The sequence below is a fragment of the Rosa chinensis genome, chromosome 6 (assembly GCF_002994745.2).
Source record: "Rosa chinensis cultivar Old Blush chromosome 6, RchiOBHm-V2, whole genome shotgun sequence".
Classification (NCBI taxonomy): Eukaryota; Viridiplantae; Streptophyta; class Magnoliopsida; order Rosales; family Rosaceae; genus Rosa; species Rosa chinensis.
This window is the reverse complement of record NC_037093.1, coordinates 60297137-60321606: the sequence shown is the minus strand read 5'-3', so window position 1 is coordinate 60321606 and position 24470 is coordinate 60297137. Positions and strand designations below refer to the sequence as shown.

The window sequence follows — 24470 nt, the reverse complement described above, 5'->3', positions numbered from 1 at the left end:
ACCAAGACTGACAAACTCAAAACCCACACGAGCATGAAGAAGTCGCTGCAAGTGGGCTACAACCAGCAAATCCCCCACTGCTACCGTGCAGAACCCGTTGTACTTGACCTCTATCAACAACGCCGCCATCCCACCATCCTAGTCCAAATCGCACCGGATCGGGAAGTGATCCAAGCATCGAACAAACCTAGCGCGGGGACGCTTATTTCGACCCCAAGCCCACCTCATATCCCAAAAGGAAGAGCAGACAAGCGAGGAGATCATGAGGCCCGTCCGACGACGATGTCGTGCTGACGTGCCGTCCGACGAAGCAAAAAGAGGATGCGGCGGCTGCCCTTCCTAGAAGAAGCGATGTACCCCTCTCGAGAGAGAAAAGAGAGAGCTGCTGATAGTTATGTATATATTAAATTTTCTCTAATAATATTTTTTAGCTATACTAATATTAAGAGAAGTAGTTTTGTTAGCCAAAATGGGTGTGAAATTACATATAAATCCTTATATCGTACTAATTTAAAATTATATTTGATAAATAGGGATAAAAAAATAAATAACAAAATTAAAATTCTCCTGTGCAAATAAATTCTCACTTACCCATTATGTGTATTTCACTCATGACAAAACTTCACACTAATAATTCTCCACTTCTTTAGAAAAATTCTGTAATGATTCTCCACTTCTTTAGAAAAATATTTTTTCACATCTATCCATCGAGTTTTTATTTTTTTATTTTATCAGATAAACATCAAATGCTACAACTAATCTTTTGTGAATCAAACACACAACCTCCCACTTACAAAAAGGAGATTATGACATCAGACCAAATAGTTGTTTTGTTCTATTTATATATAATAATATTTGAGTCAATGAATTTGGTCTCATTGGGAATGAATGATACAGTCTAGGGTCAGTCTAATAATTACAAAAGGATGAAGAGAGTGAGAGCATACATGCCACAAGGGCTGAAAAGAAAAAGGAACGGAGTAACAGGAATTTCAATTGATGTCGGTCAGTCTATACTCCGATGCCAAACAACTGGACGGTCAATATAGAAACCCAAAAGATTCAGCCCCACCCACCAGATTCTGGTATGCGCTGTTTTGGGGAGAGGTTTGTCGACTCAAAATTCAAAACCAAAAATTCTCCATCAACAATTGTTTTCTTCTTACTTTCTCAATCGATAATTGATTATAGTCAGACTGTCAGAGACAGAAGAAATTGAAAATTTCAGCAAGCCCATTACTAATTAAGAAACAAATGAAACAAAAAATGTACTTAGTTACCGCTCTCTTCCCTCAAAGGAAAAACAAAAACCCTAGTCACCCAAAAAAAAAAAAAGTTTAATCTAGTCACGAAAAAAAACCTTAGTCACCATCACAAGGGAAAGAGCACCTCCTCCCCTACTCTTCTTTTCTTTTCGTTTTGTTAAAATTTCATCTCGTTTTAGTCTCTTGTGTGGTGAATAATAAGCCCTTAATGGTGATTTGATCTAATCAAAGTACCCATTACCTATTCTCAATTTTCTGTTTAATTAGATCTCTCCCTTAAAACTCATTCTCAAAGATTTCTCAAGTTAAGTTCTCTTCTCGAGTTGAAGGCTAAAGTTGTTTTCGGCCACCTTCATCGAATCCATATTCTTATGGGTTTAGAAGGAGTTTGTTGGGCAATTTGATTGTGCGCAGTTGAATCGTTGGAGACAAAGTCATTCTTAAATACTGCTCAAGCTCTGCAGTCGATTCTTGATCAGATGCAGAGGCCCTTGTGACGATACTGCTTCAGTACGTGGTGATAATCATATTTTAAGTTGAACAATTCTTGTGTTTGTGGCTATCATTTTTGTTATTTTGAGTGGGATTGGTTAGGGTTTAAAGTTGATTTTGGTGATGTTTCAGACTTTCAGTGTCGCATTTGTCTGCTTGACGTTTTATTTAAGTCATTATTGTTATTGTTTTGTTGCCATTATCATCTTTTGCTAGTAACATTTACTGAATGTTTGATGCGTTATTGATGTTTATCTAACGCACTTGGTTGATTTGATTTAAAAAAAAAGAAAAAAGAAAAAAAAAAAGAAGACGTTTAAGAAACAAATCAGTAAGACTAAGGGCCTAGAGTAATTAAGGTAAAGGCGTAAAAGCCTAACAAAATATATTCCCAAAACAAAAGATGTGCCAAGAGTAAAGCTAGAGTAAAGCAAATATCGGAACTTGGAAGCTAATCATACAACTCTCGCTCGTTATCTTTTGTTTCTACTTTATTGATAAAAAAGAAAAACAGAGAAAAATATCCTGAAATACCAGTCTACAATTTGATAATATATCAACGGCCGAAAGGTAGTAATCATTTCTTGCGGTACAACTCATTCAAGAATCAATTGTATGGCTAACCTAGCTTCGACCAGAATTCATCAACCCCATCGTTGTCCACAAGTTTAGGGTAGATGTATATATAACCGCAAAAAGAGGTTCAAGCTTGCTTTGCATTTTTGCAGTGTGAATATCAACCTGGGAAATGGTTAATGACGTAGGAGAATGGAATATGACAATGACGAATGTCATTTTCCGACTTAACTGATCCCACCACCAAAATCTTAACAGTGTTGTTTGCTTGCTTACCAGTAAAATCACGGAGAAGAACAAAAACCAATATTGTTATTTGTTGTTCCGATTTCAATTTTATTATCTACGTACACCCGCCAATCCAAATAGGCATAAATAACAACAAAATTAAAGCAAAAAAAAAAAAAAAGAGTGAGAGAGAGAAATAAATAAACTAACAGTTGTGATTAACCCTGGCAAAACTCTGGGCACGAGCGACGTGCGGCGGCGCGTCGATTACCGTTGCGGAGGACATCTCCATCTGGCAAATCCTAACGGCACCGACTAACCTCTCGGGCAACTCATCCTCTGTCTGCGCCTCCACCAGAAACCCCATGTCGATCGTCACGCTCGTCACGTATCTCAATGCCAGTCGCAGGATGGCCTTGGCGATCCCGGAGCTGGCGATATCCACGTCAATCTCCAAGTAGTTTGGTCCTCTATGGTAATTACACGTCAGCGCTTTCCCCAACAAACACGCGCTGTAATTCCCCACCGTTTTCTCAACGATCCACGGCCCTTTCACGATCCGATTCACGATCTTGAACCGCTGGTTCCGGAACGCGTCGTCGCCGTTGATGAACCGGTGGAGGAGTGACCCCGACGGGATGGGATCCTCTGCGGCGAAGTAGAACACCGCGCTGTGCTGGTCCTTACCTGGCACCTGTAGATTCACAGCGAAGATGAAGCTCTTCAGGGACTTGCCTTGGGCTTGGGCCTTCCGCAGCGCGTGCGCCACACGGTTATCGGGACGGGCGAGTACATTTTCCAGCTTCGAACTGGATTTGAGCCAGTCGGTGGCCACCGGGGTCAGTAGGTAGTCTCCGGCGGGCGCTTTTTGTCGTCTTGTCAAGTAGTTTTTTCCACGGAGAGAGAATAGGTCGCCGGGAGGTGATGCCCAGCCGTTCGTTCCAGTGTGGAGGTCGACGTGGGGTAAGGATCCGCCTTGGATTGTCTCGGAGATCCAGTCGGCGGTGGAGGTTGTGGACTCTCCGGATCTGGAGCATTTGCCGGCGTGATCGACTACTGAACTCCGGTGCTTCGGCTTTGTCGGACACATACTACTCTCCTTGGTTTTGGTTTTCTCGATGCGACTCTTCTCTATACGAGTGAAGAGTGAAAACCTCAATAGGATGGCTACACCTGGTGTGTATAATAAGAACCATACAGAGATGCCCTTAAGTTTTAAGAATATTACGATAAGAGCGCTTTATGCTGGAAGCGCATATAATTTTTTTTTTCCGTACAAAGCATATAATTTTTCTTTTCTTTTCCCCATTACTATTTTTTTTTATAAGCATCTGGTGCTTTCTCCTTTTCCCGTTGGTTTTTCATTTTTTTTTTTCCTCCGTTTCTAGTTTATCTATATTAGTCCCAATGATTGCCGGTCTGGAGAGGATTGGTATTGTCTACGACTGGGTTATGAAGTTGCGTTGACCGTTGAGAATGGCAAGGGTGATGAAAGGGTGCCCAAACCAATTGGGGTGCCTAGAGTGATTTGGGTACAAAATGAGATTTGGGTGGCTAAAGTGATTTGGATGCTATTTGGACCCGGCATCAACTCTAGATTGGACTTACGGGCCTTACGAATAGAGGATTTCACATTTGGGATTCCGTAATTACTTCGATTTGGGGGTGGCCGTTGCTAGCAAACTTATGGCTAACAATAGCTTTTACAACAAACCATGAGACGTTTTACACCAAGTCAAAGAATTTTTTAGAGTACCAAAACCTGCGTGCCTGGCCGTCTCCATTCAGTTCTTTATAAATATGAGAGATTGGCTAATCATAAAAACTCTGCTAGTGTTGACCAAACTAAATAAAAATCAGCAATCCAGTATCAAACCAAAAAAATGAGAGAGAAGGATTGGCATCAGTATCAGGCTATCAACATCAGCAACATATACTGAAATCTATAGTCCAAGTCCAGCACCAGGCCATAGACCTCAATAGTAATATGTTAAGCCCTGAAGTACCATCCCAGTGCCTAGATTCACATTGAAATTGTTAAGCCACAAACCAGTCATTTATGAACCAGCACATATAATTAATCCCCCTATGATTGTTGAGACTGGCATCAGTATTTAGCTTATCAACCAAGAATGGAAGCTTCCATCACAATTGCATAGCCTCTGAAATCTACCTTGAATAGTCTTATCAGTAACAGATCAACTTTTTGCAAACAGATGATAATATGTCATGACAGGGAGGAAAATAGAAGTTCTTATCAAACAGTGTTACACCTCCATTTTCAAATATACTAGAGACCAATAACAAGATAGTAATGCTAAGGAACACCATAAAAATAGATAGCTTTGGACTTTGTAACATTAAAGATTAAGGCAGTCTAATAGGATCTCTGCATTTGCCATGTGACCTCCCCACAAATTTAACATTGTTCACCGGCTGTACCTCCCTCTGCCACTCAAAGGGATACTGACCAGGTGCGTCCTCTCTCTCTCCCTCCTTGATTGCATTACTCGTTTGTATTTGTAGATTAGTCACGAGTAGGGGGCATGACATTTCAGGCATTATCTCAATCTAAAATTCTTGCTTGAACCTGATTTTTTGGTCAAAAATCTATTCAGAAATACTGCTGTAGTATTTGTTACATCAAGATGATCGTTGATGCAGGACAAATAGGGTTTATGGTTACACCAGTAGGATAGGGTTTCTGGTTGTTCAAGGAACAGTAGGGATTTTACGAGTTTAAGGACAGGAAAACTAAGGGAAAAGGGATAGAACAACTAGCATCATAGTAGTAAGGTTCTAGGATAGGATTACTAGCAATAGCGGTAGGGTTTCTATGCATCACACCTAGGAAGCTTTCAATTTTATTAACTCAAATCTGAAAATAAAAGACTACAAAGGCATCTATATGTAGAGAGGTTGAGATAATTCTACAAAAACTAGGATAAAACAACCCTAATAAAGTCCTAGTAAAATCATACTAATAAAGAACCTTCCTATTCTAGATTAAGAAGAATCGAAAAGAAATCCTAGTTGAAATATCCTAATAATATCAGCCTAAATTTACTTAAACTTTCCCCAACCAGGCAAGATCTCCACAAAGTCCATCACCATGTAAAGATTCCACTTGTATGCTTCATCATTCTTCATCAATTGTCCTATCAGTTCTTATGCAGATGACATGATATAAAGAAAATTGGGATGAGATACTCTAATGTTAGAGAAATGAGGATGAAGCTTTACTCTCTCTATCATTCTCGCTGTATCTTGCAACAATCACTGCTCCAAAAGAACCTAATCCCAAACCTATTCTCCTCATCAGCCGCCACAGAATAAGAGCCAAGCCGACTACTGCAAGGGCAGCTGCTGCACTCGATTTTCAGATCCAAAAATGCAGCATGAAGGTAAACCCCAAAAGAAGGAACCAAGTTTCATTGTTCAATTCTCACATCCAGCTTAGGAAACAAAAGGAAAGGCGCATTTGTTGCATCTCATTCTCGAACTGAAGAGATATATGTTACTTTATTTTTTTAAGTAATAGAGTCACTGGTGTTGTCATTTCAGGTATCATCGTAAATGTATGCTTGCAGTTTTATTATTTTAAAGTGTTTTAGGGGAAGACCAAAACTATACAAATGGCAGGTAACAAATGATGACCACTACAATTATATCATTCTGAACCAGTTAGGGTTTCCCATATACTGCGACGCTACAATAGTCTGCAACATTCACATGATGTTGCTTTGTGATATAAGATGTAAACAATCAAGTTCAAGATTCCATCTAAAGAAAACATTTTGTCACGCGGGATGCTCAAATTATTTCATACAAAAATAATTGGTTTGGGCAAAGAAAAGAAGACAAGGAAGCTTTAGGCAAAGTACTGGCCAATGAATAACAAAATACCGATAATAGGTGCAATTGTCATCCTAACATTAATAAAAAAACTTTATGGCTTAGAGACAAACTAATAGTTGGTTGCAATGGTTTCTAACCGTCAAATCTAGTTTTTGGGCTCTAAAAACGAAAGACTTACAGAGTTTTAATAGAAGAACTAAACAACAAAGTGTAAAGAGAAATCTAAAAAATGCTTGAGACACTTCAGTGTAAAAACAAAGTTTAAAAACACACCTGCAATGGAAGCACGGTGACATGACCTCGCTGGGCTTCAAGGTCATCCAGAGTTTAACTAAAAGAACTACGCAAACACCGTTCATAATGTACACACATGATTCATGTATACATGCTTAAGCTCACGGCAAGTACAAACCAATACGTTTCTTATGCATTGGCAAGTACCTTCTATAGGAAAATGCAAGGTGATAACAATACCAAACTAAACCCATGACTTCTAACCAAAAAAGATTCAAACATGACTCTGAAGCCATTGCAGCTTACCCACATCGAAAGATCATCTGGATATGGGAGTAAGCATGGATAGTAAACATGGAATTAAAACTAGAGATCAAGAATCACCAAACTGAGTGAATTTCATAAGTATGATAAAGTGAACTTCCATTGGTATGGTAATACACCATACTGGAGATTCTCTTGTAATATACGTATGTTTAACTTCCTGTTAAGTTTGACAAAGTATATAGCATTCCATCTGTCTCATCCAGTAATATTCAACTAATCAGTAAATACTTAGTATGAAATCATTTATCAAACTTATTATATAATTCAAGCAGATAAACCCTTAGCATATTTCATTTATTACTCTCCCTTAAATTAATCAGCAACCGAAAAACAGTATTAAATTAAAAGATGGGAGGAAATGGCACAAGAATCAAACAAGGTTGGTTCCTCTTGCTCATACATTCTCATAAACCAAAAGGAAACTAAATATAGAACACACTGACCTTATAAATTGCACAGATCACCCGATATATAACAAGAGAACTGCAGTGCCTGTTACTTGAAAATAAATTATGAATCGAAATATTAAAAGAGTAGAAGATAAAAAACCCAAGAAATTAACAACACTCAAATGTGTCTGTTAATTCTCTTAATTAAGTAAATTGTCGCACTCCATAAGCTATTAGTACACGAACCAGTAACTGCAGTAAATAAAAAGGACGACTAGCTCATAATCAAACTTAATTAACATTCTTCCCACAAGAAATCAACAATTTTTTTTTTTTTTTTTTCGCAAATCAAAACCTGTGGCTTAGTGTGCTTTTCTCCTCTGGGGTTGTTTCTCTTTCTCAGTAGCTAATCTGTATATCCAATAGACCTATATCATGATGCAAAAGGAGAAAAGAATCAGATATCAGAGACTAAAAGAAGAAGCAAAACGGAAGTAAAAAAGCTTGAGCATACCAAAGCGAGGACATGAGCTGCTATTAGGAGAAGCACGATGAATGGCACTGCCTCGAGAAACCATGGCCGTAGAGATGGCGGTTGCTGATTCGCCATTCCGGAGAGTAGAGCCAAACTCTCCTGCAATCAATCACAAGGTTTATTCGAGTTACCGGAGCAGAATGCGAGTATGTGAGAACCCGGGGTAGAAGTGGGTCGGATCTAGAATTGGGTCGATTTAACTATCTTAACACCACAGCTGACAGCTTATAAAACTCCAAGCCCACTCTCCCCAATCAATCCAAGATTTATTAGGTAGTATGTAAGTTTGAAACCCTAAAAGCATGATCTTTAAAGTTGAACATTGTGTAATTAAGTTTTTTTTTTTTTTTTTTTTGGGTCTGAATTGTGTAATTAAAGTAGGGGAGTGAAATTCACACTTTTCAGACTAATCTCCCGCTACATGTGCATGAATCTAAATGCATATTGAATCTGTTGGCCACAAATTAATCGAAGTTTTGGACTTCAACGCTAAACACTAAGTTTTATGTTAGGTCATTCGAACAATCTTACAGCGCACTAAGTGATGGATTAAATTTGATGGTTGCAGTTAAAAATATAAAAAAGTTTTTATTTTTTATCTACTACATTTAACCCCAATTTCATACAATAAAAATATTAATAATAAAAGAAACTAAAAATAAAACTGCAATTTGATCTCCAAAAAAAAAAAAAAAGAAAAAAAAAACCAGAGGAGGCGGTTTGGCGTGGAGGAGGTGTCGAGTTCACTGCTGATAAAACGTGGCAGCTTTCTGGGTCTCCAGGCTCTCTCTTTTCCTCTGGAGCACTACCAGAATCACTTGGCGTGCAAAATCAATACCTGATGGGTTGGCGAGCTCCGCTGCACTAAATTTATGCTGCCGATGAGGAATGTCTTTGCCACTGTCAAGCGTCACCGCCATGCCACTCTCCTCTCCCAAAGTACCTCTCTCTCTCTCTCTCTCTCTCTCTCTCTCTCTCTCTCTGTTTCACTTTCTTTATCGCTCGCATCATCCCTTCACTTAGGACTTTATTTTATTTTCTGTTTGTTTATTTGAGGAAATGCAGGATGAAACTATAATCCAATTGCTTATTCTCTTGATTTTGTTGCTTAATCATATTGGCAAATACATACATACATAGACAACATAGGAGGAATTCTGAATATGTTATAGTGCCCTCAATGGTTTAGCTTGGTATTTACAATTCTCAACTTACTAATTAAAAATTATGCAGCTCTATGCCATGAAATTTATGTGGAGACCATAATACAGAAATGCATACCTTTGGGATGCCACAAGTTTATTGAAATTGGATGGAAACAACACAATGGGTCTCCATATTACTGGCTACAACGACATTCGTGAGTTCATGACAAGTTTATCAGTATTTTTAATACCGGAGATGCAAGACATTTTTTTTTTTTTTCGGGATTTTTTTGCTTAACTTGTCTCTGTTATGCAGTTTTTCCACGGGCTTCACCAGCGTGCACGGTGACAGTCCGTCCGCCGAATATGCAAAGTTGAGGAAGGAGTCATTAGAAAGTGAATTTGGACATGCTCTTGGAGCTAATCGCTCCAGAAGTTTTTCTGCTGCCTACCGTTTTGGTCCATTTTTGGCTTTGTATAGAGCAGCAATTATTTCGTTTCACGTGTTGAAGCTAACAATCTGGCAATTCTTTGTTCAAGACATAAGGAAACGTGCCATCAAGGTAATTGACTAATATTTACTTCTGTTTCATATGGTTTTTTAGTTGTGTCTGTTGATTTAGAAACACCCCAGAGAAATTGAATTCTGGTGGCTGGTCACTACGAATTTTAGTTTTTATATTTCTGTCATTTCAGGTTAAACATGACCAACTTTTTACCCCTCTTTTTACTGACTTACTAGCAGCATATGGGAAACTTTGGATGCTATGTATAACTCAGTTTATGTAACTTATTCTAGTAAACAAGTTTCTAACTAAATTTTACAGAAACTTTAATGTGATTTATTGCAGTTTCGTGAAACTCTTATCCGCTTGGGACCTTTCTATATCAAGGCAAGTCACTATATCTGTTGTGAAATTTTCAAGACCAATTTTATTTCTTTTGCATGATCTGTAGCATCTAAATGAATGCAACTTTTATATGATTTGCTCCTTTCTAATTGCATGATAAAAGGATGTAACTAATTAACCCAATGATGTTTGAAGTACAGCTTGGTCAGGCTTTGAGCACTAGGCCAGATATACTACCAACTGAATACTGCCAAGAGCTTGTTAAGTTACAGGTTACTAGATTTCTTTCATCCATGAGCCCCTTCGCTAGCAGCCATTTAATTAAATGTTATAGCTTTTACTGAGATAGATCTCTTAAATTTTTCTTATCAAATCTTGATTGTATGTTACAGGATCAAATACCCCCATTTCCAACCCCTGTAGCTATTAAATCTATTGAATCCCAGCTTGGAGTTCGTGTTTCAGACATTTTTGCTGATATTAGCCCACAGCCTATTGCTGCAGCATCCCTAGGGCAGGTCTATAAAGGTTACAGAAGTCTTTTTAATGGTCATATGCTTAATTAGATGGATGTAGATTCTCCTAGAAAATGTTTAAATAATGACTTCTATTGTTGCTGAATGGTTTGTTTTGTTGTTCAAGTTTGCAGCTCACCTGCACTCTGGGGAGCTGGTAGCTGTTAAAGTACAAAGGCCTGGCATGTCACTTTCATTGACCCTTGATGCCTTGTTATTCCATATGATTGGGGGCCAATTAAAGCGATTTGCCGAGGCCCGCAAAGATCTATTAGTGGCAGTGAATGAGATGGTGAGTGGTCTGGATTTCATGTGGACTGGTTTCTGTCATTTCTTTAAGTCTCCATTATGTGTTGAGATTATAGATCCCACATGGGAAAAATGGGACCTTGCCTATGAGTTTATAAGGATTTGGGCCACTCCATCCATTGCCAATTGGTTTTGGATGTGAACTCCAGATTACTTTATCATGGTATCAGAGCGGGTTACCCACGTGTGCATGCCTAACGGCCACACGGGCTCCTCGTCACCCAAAAGTTGTCCACGTGTATGGCTTGAAAATTCGCCACAAGTGCGGGGGCGTGTTGAGATTATAGATCCCACATGGGAAAAATGGGACCTTGCCTATGAGTTTATAAGGGTTTGGGCCACTCCATCCATTGCCAATTGGTTTTGGATGTGAACCCCAGATTACTTTATCATTATGTATAAGAATCTAGAGTTGTTGATCTTGTTCTAGGGTTTATGAATATAGTAGGCTTGCATGCATGTGCTGACATCTGTACATTACAAGTTGGTCGCCGTGATAACGACAACAAAATTTTCACTTTTACATGTTATAATTGTTCTCTTATAGTAGGATTCCTTCCTTTGTGTTTCCATTTTGTTTGTTCACGTTTATGTTTCTTTCTTTTGGTATATTCAATTTGCCTGACACTTTGGGGGCATTGTGTGGTCTCTCTTGAATTAACAGGTGAGGCACATGTTTGATGAAATTGATTACATTCTAGAGGCAAAAAATGCTGAACGTTTTGCTTCTCTCTATGCTTCACATCCACGTAAGTTTTCCTCCATATGTAACAAGCACAATGTGTTCAGTAGATGTAGAAGTCTTTATACAATGTTGGTCAGCTGGTGTGCCACCCCTTCTATGATGTTCACACCAGTGATTAGAGGAATGCTTGCTTGTTGGGACATCATGTCTTCTGGATACATTCGAGGGTGAATTTTTTTTTCTTTTTCAAAATATGCCTAAACCTCTTTACCTATTGGTCACGTCTTGGCTTTATCGCTGTTAAATACATATCTTCATGTTATTTGAGAATGCTAAGTTTTAAATAGCATGGTCTTAATTTTAGTGTATAAGAATTAGGAAATTATTATATAATATGGGGAGTGATTTTGGCAGTCATAAAAGTGGAATGCAAGAGATGAAATATATGGCAAAGTGGAGTGCCAAAATGAGTGCCCTATAACATATTGCTGTAGCTTAGTTTAAAAGGCTAGTACATCTTGTGATATTATTCTGCTATACCAGATGGCAGTTCACTTCTAAGAATTTGTTATATATGAGAACTCGTCATATTCTGTGATGTGTATTTTCTACAAAGGGAGCTGTTATATCAGTAGAAGTTTCTTTCTGATTGACAGGTGATGAGAAAAAGGATTATCCAAATGCTACAGCTGGGAAAACTAGTAGACATAAAGAGGCAAACTGTATAAAAGTGCCAAAAATATATTGGGACCTTACCCGAAGGGCAGTGCTGACAATGGAGTGGATTGATGGAATAAAGCTTACAGATGAAATTGGCCTAAAGACGGCCTTTCTGAACAGAAAAGAACTCATTGACCAGGTACTTGGATGGAATCGCTCCACGTCTATCTGCAGTGGCAATTTTTGTTAATTTGTGTTTCCACTTGTGGCATTGCAGAAATAGAAAATAAAGTGATAGGCTACTACACTACAGCAAAGAGAGTTTAATAATTGAATTGAGCTAGAATTTTAATTTTCTAGGTTAAACCAAGATCTGATGTCATTATATAAGTCGGCATGTAAAATAACAAATGGCAACTAGTGGGCTGGTCAAAGGTTTGCCTTGCTCAAACGTAGAAGTATTCCTAGATGCTCTTGCAGCAACTAGCAATGAATACGAGTTTGCATTGTATGTTAGATACTAATACTGCAGATAATTTGGCTCTTACATTTCCTTTATCTGTCTTTCTAGGGATTATACTGTTCTTTGAGACAACTGCTTGAGGTGGGATTCTTCCATGCTGACCCACATCCTGGTAATCTTGTTGCCACTGATAGTGGTGCTCTTGCATATTTTGATTTTGGAATGATGGGTGATATTCCGCGACATTATCGCGTGGGGCTTATTCAAATGGTAAGTACTGTTGAATTATTTGAAGCTCAGGGCTCAAGTTTAGATTTGTTGTGTATGTAGGAGTATAGTTTAAATTCCCTTTGTAAAAAATATAATTTGGATGGGAGGTCTGGCATTTTGTTAAGAGAAATTGCATCGTGCCCATTTTTTCTCTCCATTCTTGTATACTTTCCCTAATGCTAACCTCCTATTGAGTTGCATGGGAGGTCTGGGAACAAAAGTAAGAGAACGAGTTCAATGGCTAGAAAGAAATAGATGGACAAGTGGATTGAGTGGCTGCTACATGTTATTAAGCTAGTTCTGTTTTGATCGTTTAACATTTGGTGGCTCAGTTTTCTTTTCTACTACTATTCTTGACTTTTTAAAATATTTAAATTGCAATTTTATCTCTTGTTGGCTTAAGGGCACTGTTCCATTCTTAAAATAGTATTCTATACTTGGATTTCATGCCCTTTGATGTTTTCATTCAATTACTAACATGTAAAAGATAATGCTACACAGACCAAGTTTTCTTGTACCACATGATGTGCAAATGTGGGCATTTTTTACATTGGTCTCTTTGGAATTATTGGATGTTTAAATTCCACATGAACTGCCACATCATGTTCTTAATCTATCTAGCATCATTTCATGTAAATTTTATAGTCGGTGGCCTCACTGAAAGTATCTCATTAGGTTGTTTATTTTTGTGGTTTGTCTCTCTTTTGTATATGACATAGCTATATTTATCTGCCAGATGATTGACATGTTTGTTGATAAGTCTTTGTTTCTTTCAGCTTGTGCACTTTGTTAATCGTGACTCTCTGGGTTTGGCAAATGACTTTCTTTCGTTGGGATTTATTCCTGAAGGGGTTGATATACAACCAGTTGCAGATGCAATGAAAGCATCCTTTAGTGACAGGAACAGACAATCTCAAGATTTTCAGGTTTGTGCTTCAGCCCGTGTCTGCATATTCATGTAGACCACACTTTTGGCTATGTGATCTCTTCAATTATTGTTTAATATATACATGGGATTGATAGTGCGTACAAGTATTATGCTAACTCTAAGAACTTGAAAGCTCATTGCACACATTAGGTCCATCAGATATGTTCATTTTGAATTTTGGCAGTATGTGACCGCATTTAAATTGAGATGGCGTGGGTGTGACTATGACCTCTGAAATGGGATCTTGTTAGTTGGAGCAAGGGATTTAAAAATAAAAAATATAAATAAATAAACAACAACAACAGATTTTATATATGTGCATGTTCAACTGAGAATCCTGTGTGGAACTGTGGAAGTGTATTACACCTCATTTTTTCTCTACTTGACTGTTAACATACACTTGTTTTTTTTTTCTTTTTCCTTTTCTTTTTCTTTTGGAAAACAAAATAATAATTTAAGGTCCTGGAATTTCAGTATCAACAAATTAGGTCACTCTCGATAATTATCTAAGCTTGTACATGATAACTTGGTTTAAAATTTTGAATATACACACACACATTTATGCAACAACAATGGGGTTTTTGGTGAACTGTCTTGCGTTGCTTCTCCCTTTGTTAGACACTCATTCAATGAATTGTAGGGAATAATGGACCAACTATACGATATTATGTATGAATTCAACTTCTCTCTTCCTCCGGACTATGCCCTGGTGATAAGGGCTCTGGGATCACTGGAAGGCACGGCCAAAGTTCTGGATCCTGATTTCAAAGTTGTTGAGAGTGCATATCCTTTTGTGGTTGGAAGACTTTTGGCTGACCCAAATCCTGATATGAGAAGAATTTTAAGAGAACTTCTCATATGCAGTGATGGATCCATAAGGTGGAATAGGCTAGAACGCCTGGTAGGTTGCTTATTCTTTCATTTTCCCTTCATAGTTCATGCATATAGAAGCATACATTTTTATGTACATAATAGATACTATGTACTATAATGTATGGAGTTTTAAAAAGGTCCTTCAAAGTTCATGTGTCATTGTATATGTTTGATTAGGAGTCATTGACCAAGTTGTTGAACAAGGAATCCTCTGTTCCTTGATTTTGGGATAGATGACTTAGTTTATTGTTCACATTAAGCAATTCACCAACAGTACAACATAGAATTCCTTTCAAGTTAATTATATTCCTTAAAACCATAAACCCAATTCTTATTGGGCATCTATATCTTTTTCCAGGTTGCAGCAATATCTGAACAGGCTTCTGAGTCTGTTAGAGAGTCCCCTAATTTGGAGGAGAGTAGTACTCCTAATCCTTTGAGAAGGAAATCATTTGACATGCATGCTGTTGTTGCCGCCACTGAAGATCTTTTACACTTCATTCTCTCTGCGAAGGGTCAAAGGGTACGTGTATTCCTTGTTCGGGATATAATTGGTGCAGCTGATGCTTTTTTTCAGGATGAAGTTGTTGGTAACATGTTCAATGACAATCCCGAAGCCAGAGACACACTTGACTCAGAGGTTCTCTCACTTTCTCCTATCAAATTATCAGAGCGATCATAATAATCACTTTTAAAGTAGGCTTCAGTAACTCCAAACAAAAGTTCACCCTTGAAGTAACTCAAGTTGGTAACTTGGTATGCTAAATTCAGAAGTTACACTTAACTCAAGCTTGTATGCTAAGAGTTGCACCCAGTTTTTGCAGAGGAAAATGCATGAGATGTATGTATCTGATTACCACATCAATTAATATGCAAAGTTTATCACACCCATGAGAAAAGATGTTGGTGGAAAATAATAAAAGCGAGTTGATGGAGAGAGATGAGGTTTTTTTATTTTTTATTTTTTTATTTTATGACATGGAGAGAGATGAGGTTACTTATGTGTTTTTTGTCCTGTTTTTGCAGGGACATACCATGCTCGTGAGGGTGGTAAATGGGTTTCACTATTTCAGTCAAGCTGTAAAGTTGGCCCCAGAGGAGTGGACAGCAATGCTTATACGCGTGGCGTTTACACCAGAGGTTCATAGGTTTACTTTAGATATCTTTTCGTCGCTACTCATTCATTTTAGTGGCAAAATCCCAGAAACTACTTTCATTTCTCTATCTAGACTTATGCACAAGTTGGTAAAAAACCGCAGCTAATTTAAGTCATAACAGTATTATATATTTATTTATTTACTCAAGTTTTATCAGAACCCATTTATACTGCTTGTTTCATTAGTTTGTATATAGGACTTCTCACTTATATATGAAAGGGAAAAGGTCACCGTGCATTAACGTTGTAGTCAAGTTAAAGGCTTTTGTTTCTTTCACTTGAAACATAGTGCACGGTATTATATATTGATTGATGTAATAGCTCAAAAGATTTGGCATTGTATCGGGTACCAGCCTTAGGTTATTGCCCTCAGCAGAAGGGAATTGTGGGGACCAGAAAATATTAGAATATTTTCTCATATGATAGCTATTAGCTAATGACCTGAACAAATTTTGAAAGAATTAATGATCAGAGAAGTGTATGCCTTCTCATGCATTAATACCAATAGTTAGTACCAGCAGTATCAGAATGTATGTAAGAAAAATTGAGTTCTGCAATTCCTTCATAAATTGGAGTCATATGTACCAAGTTTGAACTGAGTATGAAGATATGGCTAAATCAAATTCATAATTTCTCTGCGAGCTTACCAGAAAAAATGAGTAAATCCAACAGAATTAGAATGTGGCTCCATATGAAAAGATAAGAGAGTTTCCAAGTCCATGAATTATTGCCATGTTTTCTCACTTTGAAGGAGTTGCAACTTTCAAGATAAGGAGAACTATTGCAACTTTTTTCTTTTCCAGCTATTTACTTTTTCTTTTATTGTTCTTTGTTTTTTTTAAGAAGGAACAAGATCGAGTAATCTAGCCGGTGAGCCGTGGCCTGTTAGTTAGCTAGCCTAACTAATACTGTGGAGGTCACGGGTTCAAATCTCACTGACATCAGGGAAGGGGTGGAGTGGGGAGTTACATTGTCGTCCAGAATATAAAAAAATAAATAATAAATAAATAAAAAGATTGAGTAATCTAAAAAAAAAAAAAACTCGCAAGAGTAGAGCCCTAGGTTTTTTTAACAAAGTGTGGCGGCGGAACTACTTTCTAATTGTAGTTTGTTCTGGCTCCGGCAAGGCGTCGTGGTAGTGCTTCAGTGCTGAGTGGTGGCCACAGAACATCGAAACTGAAATCAACATTTGGCAGCACGGAAGCAAATAGAGTTGAGGCTCATCAAATATAGCAAATCAGTGTTGGGTTGGATCTCTTACTGTCGGAGTTAGTCATCAGCGTCGGATTAGATATCTTGATCGTTGATTTTGTTCGGGTTGATTTCTTTCTAGTGGTGGATGGTCAATGCTTCTATTTTGTGGGCCTATAAGGATGGTGCCTTGCTACCTTCATCTATCATTTAGTAATGAGGGTGGGCCTGACCTAAGAGATGGACATTCTTGGGCATTTGAGTCGATATATGGTTAAGGACCAACCGCTTTCGGATCACGAATGCTACATGAGTTGGTGATATGTGGATAACAGGTTGCTCTTATTTATTTGCTAGAAAATGACATTCTGTTGGTATCACAATTGGATGATTGGCTAATGGGAGGTTAGCTGATGATTTTGCCTTACAAGACACATAGTGGTTCTTTATATTATAAGTGCGCTGCTATAACGAGTTCAAAACAGATTTGTAATGAGTTACATTTACTTGATAGAATTTCGGGAGATTCAAGTACATGGTACACTCTAGCCCTTGTTAATGGCTATTGTTTTTTTGTGTGATTCTGAACGACAATGTAACTCCCCACCCCACCCTTGATGTTAGTGAAATTTGAATATGTGACCTCCACGGTGTTAGTTAGGCTAGCTAACCAACATGCCACGGCTCAGCGACATGTTAATGGCTATTGAATCTAATGAAGTTAATATCCTTTTGAAATAAAAAATAAATCCTGTAATCTAAAATATTATAATGTGGGAATGTCCAAAAAAATTCAAATACTCTAGTTAGAGAAAAGGACCTATTCAAATCCCTGATGTAGAATCGCTGGTTACAGATGCCTACAGCCGATAGGGTTCAAGCTCTAACAACAAAAATCACTTTTTTTGGGCAACATATGATGAAGATATTGTACAAGTTCCGATACATTCTTATAGCCAACCTCAAGAAGAGACTAATCCTTTTTGACCTCGTGTGCCAAAACTGCTAGTAACGTGTAAAGAGAATTAATTTGCTCGCCACTTGAGCTAACCTCAAGAGTTTATCTCATTGACAAGTTTTATTCCAACTTATTTTCATTTTAAGTAAATAAACATATTATGATTTGTTGGAGCATCTATGTTCAAGTTCCAGTGGCGGCATGGGGTTCTTGACCAATTACCCAATTTGGGCCAAGCAAATGCTCATTTACTTTATAAAAGATTTGTGTGCCCACTTACCTCATTTAAATATTAAAAGACAAGTTTGCCCTCCAAATAATTAAAAAGTCATTGGAGACTTCGCCGGAATCCCGTAACAGGCTGCGGGATTCAGGTCATCAGTCGCCAGAGGTTCCCAAAGAGGGCGCTGGAGACTTTTATTATCCCCCAATAAAGTTTTATTGGGGGGGGGGGGGGTGGGCAATAAAAAGTTTATTGGGTATGATTAAGAGGCAATAAAACTGGATATCAGACTCTTGTCATCGGACCGAATTTTGATGACCGTTGATCGCAGTCCGACAAAGTCTCTCTCTCTCTAAGTGATAAAGGGAGAGAGGGCAAAATTGTCTCAAATATAAACAAAAAACAATAAAAACTGGATATCAGACTCTTGTCATCGGACCAAATTTATTCTAAAAGCAGAAAAGCTGAAGCTGCACGAAATCGTCAAAAGGGATTATGCACGAAGGTGTCTTGAACCGCTACGAGTTGTATCCAAAAACATGGGAAGAGATGTGTTCATGTCACCAAAAGAAGCCCAAGCTCATGGAATTGTAAACCTTGGTTAAAAAATGAATTTCCATCGAGGGGTTTTATTTTTGATACAAATTTCCATCGAGGGGTTGTTGAAGGCAAGGCTGTCAAGTCTGTAACCACTAATCAGTATTCTGCATTGACTAGGTCTCAATGCTACGTATGATTCGCTCCTTTCCACCCCTTTTAGTACCCACCCAAACAAACAAACAGTACTACCATGACATCATCGTTTCTTTCTTTATCAATAACTTATTTATCAATTGCCCTTCTGTTATCTTCTCAAAAAAAAAAAAAAAAAAAAAAAAAAAATTGCCCTTCTGTTAAAAATAATTTTTGCATTTTTAATTTTTCACAATTTATTATTTAGAATTTTCGGAATTTTAGTTTGAGAAAATTCAACTTGTAATAATTGCTTCTTGTGCTTGCGTTGCCAAACTGAAACCAAAAATAGCAGAGAATCCGCTTTGGCTTCTCTCACTCCGTCTCGTCCTTTTCTTCGCTTTGGAACAAACCTTTAATTTCTCGCCCTGTCTCTCTTCACTCCTCCTTTTATTTTCTCTTCTATGCGCCTCTCCCCTTCGGGTACTTCCTCTCTCTCTCTAAATCTCAATTATTACCTGATTTTCCAATTTTTTTATGTTTCGAATTGTGTTGATGAACAACACGATCCATGGATTTGTTTTGTTGTTCAATTACATCAAGTTTGTATTTTAAATTTTGGTTTTGGCATGATATACAGGTCAAACTCTCAGTAATTTATGAAATCAGAGATGATCCTTAGGTGATTTGAGCTTTATTTTTGCTTGCAACAACAATAACAATCAATATAGGTCGTAATCGTATCATCTGCTCTCTAAATATAGCAATTGCAGTAGCCCTATTATTTCAGTTTCTCATTCTGGCAAAAGAAATAACGAGTGGGCAATTTCAACATTCCAGCAATAACATGGGTTATCTCAATTCCGTTTTGTCATCTTCAAGCCAGGTTCATGCTGACGACGCACCCGTAAGCGGTGGTGGCCTCAGGTTGCTTACTTCTCAATTCGGATCTAGCTTTTTTTTTTTTTTCAATTGCTCTTGCCTTTTTATGGACCATGATAATTTTATTTTGCTTTTAACAAACTATTTTTGTTTACTTTCTGTTTTCGCATTGTTAGAGCTGAAATGCTATCTATGTTTCTTGTATGATGTATTTATTGTCATTGAGCTCTTCAGGAACAGCAAGTGATTATCAATTTGTCTTTGTCTAATTTCCTGCCAACGTTTATGCTTTGGGGAATTTTCATAACAAGGATCTGCTGACGCGTTTATTGTAATGTATTGTATACATACGTACATGAGAAGACCTCTGGGTCCTGATGATATACTGCTTACGCATAATGTTCTTTGATTTGGTTGTTCCACTAACCCTGAACTATGTCGTATATCTTTGTTTAACTGGGGAAGGGCAAAAGGGTGATAAAATTTAGTTAGCGACGCGACCAGTTATAAATGTTAAAATAAACAAGAGTCGGGACTTATAGAAACTTGCAATTTATGTTTCATTGTTCTGTCGTGTCAGGCTGCATCATGGTTTGTACATCTGATTTTATTATGGTTTGTTGTGTTCGCCGGAGGCAAAAATCATGTTTTTGCATATTATTTTGTTTTGCCTGTGTGATGGATCTCCCAAACAATATTGTCTGGAATTTTGTGATTGAGGACCTTCTAGAAAATCATTCCGTTTGTGTTATGGTTTTTCTACAAACTGCCATTTTCTCTCAATGTATGTCTGTGAGTGCTGAACTCATATATATGGAAAGATGAGCTCATATCATTTTGCTATAGAAACTCATCCTTAATTCCATTTATGCATGGATCCCTTTAAATTTGGCTATTTATTAATGCCATATAGGAATTGAACATTAATCCTCACCTTTTAATTTTAAGTGTTTACATTACATTTTAAATTCATCCACTGTTGAAATTTGTCTGACACTAGTTGTGATGTTACATGTGGCAACAGTCAGAATGGAAAGTTCAGCTATGGATATGCAAGTTCTCCGGGAAAAAGATCTTCTATGGAAGATTTTTATGAGACAAGAATCGATGGTGTTGAGGGAGAAATAGTTGGTCTCTTCGGAGTTTTTGATGGTACAACTCTCTCAATTACTCACTTATATCCATGCTTGTGAAACTTGGATAAGTGAATATGGCGTGCTTGGCATGCAATGTATAGAGTATAGGCAATTGTCAGATGTCTGTGAGCTTATGGATATTTATTCTTTCTTAATGTTAAATTCTCTAGTGTTGGTATCTCTTTTCTCTACTTTAGTATTGATACGATTCTTTTCACCTGCACATCCTGTTTGGCTTTTAGTGGGTATCAAAAAAAGCTTACTGGATGTGAGAGCAGTTGGTACAGTATAATATGGTTTTAACGTTGAGTGGGTTTAGCTTTGAGTCACAGTTGAGACCTGACCCTATATGGACACTGGAACTTTTGTCTTTACAACACTGTGATGATCTTCTGACCAGATGAACATTTGGGTTGACCCTCTTCATTGGTTACAAGCTTCACATGCTTTCATTCACTTTAATTGCTAATCAAACTTAAATAGCTTCTGAGTTCTGATGGACTCTGTTGTATTTCCATATGGTTTGTCTATATATATGTAGTCATTTTTCTACTTCTTTACTGTTGGATTAGTTTTCTTAGTAAGTCTTTAAGTTAAGTACTTAATTATTGTTCTCCTGTTTGTATAACAAAAATATTCATTTTCATGATCTTTATGTAGTTGCATGCATTTGAAAATAAGCAGATAGATGACACAGAAAATTTTGCATTCTGATTGAATCAGGTCATGGTGGTGCACGTGCTGCGGAATATGTCAAGCAAAATCTGTTTAGTAATTTGATCAGGCATCCAAAGTTTATTTCTGACACCAAATCTGCCATAGGTTTGTCACTATTACCTATAGTCAGTAACCATATGGTTGCTTTCTTGTTGTTTTTGAAGAAACTAACACTGTAAAAGTAATCCTTTTTTCCTCAGCTGATGCATACAGCCATACAGACTCTGAATTCCTGAAGTCAGAAAATAACCAGAATAGAGATGCTGGGTCAACCGCTTCCACTGCTATCCTAGTTGGTGACCGTTTGCTTGTCGCAAACGTTGGGGATTCCAGAGCAGTGATATGCAGGGGTGGTAATGGTAAGAATTTGAAGATTGTTTCCCTCAGTTGTGATGTTAGAGTAGTGAATTTATCCCTGTGTCTAGTGTTTGGTGAGATGGGCTTACGGCTAGAGAGGCTTGCGACTTTATCTAAATAGGAGATGGACTTGCAACTCTATGCTGATTGTCTATTTGTTACAGTATTCATGTATCACGGTTTAATAATATGATCTTTTCATATTCTGCAGCAATAGCTGTTTCAAGAGATCACAAGCCGGACCAAACTGATGAGCGGCAACGGATTGAGGATGCAGGAGGATTTGTAATGTGGGCAGGTAAGGTTTTTCAATGATTGTTTTGAAGCCTTCACATGATTTCTAGTTTGCATTCTTAATGGTGGAGATGATAACAACAGGAACTTGGAGAGTTGGAGGTGTTCTTGCTGTTTCTCGTGCATTTGGAGATAGGCTGTTGAAGCAGTATGTTGTTGCTGATCCAGAAATCCAGGTTTGATTCTCATTATTGATAATTAATGTCAATACTTATTTTTTAAGTGATTTAGTTCATTCGTAATCTTTTATCTGATGAACTTGGAAGTTAGATATTGCTGGCTTATTATCCGTAACAGTCCTATGTGATTTCAAGTCGCAGTTTAAGTAGACATTTCTTGAATTGAAGAATTAGTTGATTTGTAGGCCTTATGCTTCTGCATTTTTGAATTGAAGAATTGGTTGATTTATATGCCTTATGCTTTTGTTGCTTGTTTCTTTCTTCAGCTTTTCAGAGTATTTAATTAGCCTTTTTTTATTTATTTGGCAGGAGGAAAAGATTGACAACAGTCTTGAGTTTCTTATCCTTGCAAGTGATGGACTGTGGGATGTTGTCACCAATGAGGTTTACCATGATTTTCCATTCTTATTACTATTCTGTACTTCTTGTCAATGCACTGAGGGTGGAGGGTGAATGACATCCTGCCACGTCTCGTACCATACCATTTTTGACTTGCCACACAGTTATTAAATAATGTGGTATTTGTTGTTTGTACTTTTGCTGGGACCGTCAAGTTATGACTGTGGTTTGAGTGATTCTATACCCTGTTTTCAGGAAGCCGTTGCAATGATCAAACCAATTCAGGACCCAAAACAGGCATCAGAGAGGCTAATGCAGGAAGCATATCAGAGAGGAAGTGCTGATAATATTACTTGCGTTGTTGTCCGTTTCTTGGCTAATCCAGGCGGTTCATCACGAAGCAGTTCTGGCTAAGCACCTTATCCAGCTCAGATCAAGGGCTTTGATTCCTTCAGACTGGTAGGTGGGCTTTGATTCCTTCAGACTGGTAGGTGGGCTGCAATAAAAGAATTCAGTGGTGATAGTCATAGAAAATCTATGGTAGCATTGTACTTTTACAAGGATAGAGACTGCTTATGTTTATTACTTGTCCTCAGCCTCTAGCATAGAAAGACCATGTGAGTTTAGTGCTTGTATTTTGGGGTGGTAAGTGTAGTAGAAATGTTTTATCTGTTTGTAAAGTGTATTCTCATTTCATTTGCTGTAAATCCCGTGCTAATTGTTAAACTCTGTACGGAAGGATAATATGTCCCAAGATACTTTTGTTATAACCGCTAAGTTTTACGTTGTAATGTCATGATCAAAATTGTTAATTTTCTATTTACTTTTCAAATATTATTTTCCCAAATTATTCAAGCAAATCAAGGATCATTTAGTTATTTGATTATGAGAGTTGATATCTAATTTGATTATGAAAGATGATAATTGTTTAGTACAGCATTTAATCATCTAAATTCTTGATCGGTTCATTTTGGAGCTTTTATCTATAAGAATTTTTTTTTTTTTTTTTGGGGAAAATTATGGGGGTATCAATCCAATAATAAAGCTTTTAAAAATAAAAGATTAAAAATTAGGGGTTTTGCCCGTTTGCCCAAAAACATGAGGTATTTTGCCAAATTACACAAACTTTAGGGGAAAAGACTCATAAAGGTAGTTATTTCTAAAGTAGTGCCTAATGCATCATATGCTGACTTTTGGGTTCAAAACTCACTTTTTCTTAGAAAAACCTGTTCAAACTTCTGAGAAAAATAAAACTAGCATTCAACATGCCCAAGTTTTTCACCTAACGGCTCCCTGCCTAGCGGTTACTTTAACAGGCAGAATCACTGCTGCTTGTTTCTATCCTAAGCTGAGGCAAATCTTCCTAAAAACTAGAAATTCTGAACTTAACGATAGTACAGGATAGAGGCAGCATCACAATAATAATAATAACATAAAACTTTAAAAACATAAAACTTGAAAATTTAATTTTTGACGAAATGGGTGAGTAATTTGAAATTATTTATTTAAACATAATTACATACTAAAAATTCAGAGCCTCATTCTCAGGTAAACAGCTAAAAAGCTGTTTAGCTATCCATAAAAATGATTACATATACTTACTTGTAATGAAAGCACACTACTTCACACTAGACGGGAAGGAAAGAGCACACTGCTACTATGGCTTTCTTACTTCTTGAGAGAGGACTCTTCTACTCAATTTTCTGATGCCTTACAAACTGAAACTAAGGCCCCTTATATAGGGAGCGGAACTCAAACTAGAA

At 37.4% G+C, this 24470-nt stretch overlaps 3 protein-coding genes and 1 long non-coding RNA gene across 9 annotated transcripts; 2 read left to right on the top strand and 2 right to left on the bottom strand.

Annotated features, from left to right (window-relative positions):
* Positions 1 to 2627: 2627 nt before the first annotated feature.
* Positions 2628 to 3857, bottom strand: LOC112168737 (protein ENHANCED DISEASE RESISTANCE 2-like). The gene has a single exon (XM_024305639.2). It carries the CDS (start codon positions 3649 to 3651, stop codon positions 2767 to 2769), a length of 885 nt encoding a protein of 294 aa, XP_024161407.1. The 5' UTR covers positions 3652 to 3857; the 3' UTR covers positions 2628 to 2766.
* A 3618-nt stretch (positions 3858 to 7475) lies between these two features.
* Positions 7476 to 8184, bottom strand: LOC112168738. Its single transcript, XR_002924399.2, has 2 exons — positions 7884 to 8184; positions 7476 to 7797 (listed from the first exon to the last, which is right to left on the bottom strand). It is a non-coding gene; the product is annotated as an uncharacterized LOC112168738 (long non-coding RNA).
* A 414-nt stretch (positions 8185 to 8598) lies between these two features.
* On the top strand, positions 8599 to 15997 carry LOC112168735 (uncharacterized protein slr1919). Of its 2 annotated transcripts, none has more exons than XM_024305637.2 (14): positions 8599 to 8843; positions 9138 to 9264; positions 9366 to 9612; positions 9901 to 9942; positions 10101 to 10172; positions 10293 to 10418; positions 10543 to 10707; positions 11389 to 11473; positions 12066 to 12268; positions 12641 to 12802; positions 13579 to 13728; positions 14371 to 14631; positions 14962 to 15243; positions 15630 to 15997. In XM_024305637.2, exons 1-14 carry the CDS (start codon positions 8777 to 8779, stop codon positions 15864 to 15866), a joined length of 2226 nt encoding a protein of 741 aa, XP_024161405.1. In that variant the 5' UTR covers positions 8599 to 8776; the 3' UTR covers positions 15867 to 15997. The 2 variants fall into 2 exon arrangements, with proteins under 2 accessions (XP_024161405.1, XP_024161404.1); XM_024305636.2 differs by having other exon boundaries at positions 10293 to 10428; positions 10550 to 10707.
* A 3133-nt stretch (positions 15998 to 19130) lies between these two features.
* On the top strand, positions 19131 to 23526 carry LOC112172718 (probable protein phosphatase 2C 59). Of its 5 annotated transcripts, none has more exons than XM_024310185.2 (10): positions 19131 to 19286; positions 19444 to 19485; positions 19686 to 19730; positions 20710 to 20837; positions 21545 to 21643; positions 21739 to 21897; positions 22107 to 22193; positions 22274 to 22365; positions 22678 to 22752; positions 22963 to 23526. In XM_024310185.2, exons 2-10 carry the CDS (start codon positions 19463 to 19465, stop codon positions 23119 to 23121), a joined length of 867 nt encoding a protein of 288 aa, XP_024165953.1. In that variant the 5' UTR covers positions 19131 to 19286; positions 19444 to 19462; the 3' UTR covers positions 23122 to 23526. The 5 variants fall into 5 exon arrangements, with proteins under 5 accessions (XP_024165953.1, XP_024165951.1, XP_024165950.1 ...); XM_024310183.2 differs by having other exon boundaries at positions 19444 to 19534; positions 19644 to 19730; XM_024310182.2 differs by having other exon boundaries at positions 19644 to 19730; positions 22963 to 23523.
* The last annotated feature ends 944 nt before the right edge of the window (positions 23527 to 24470 follow it).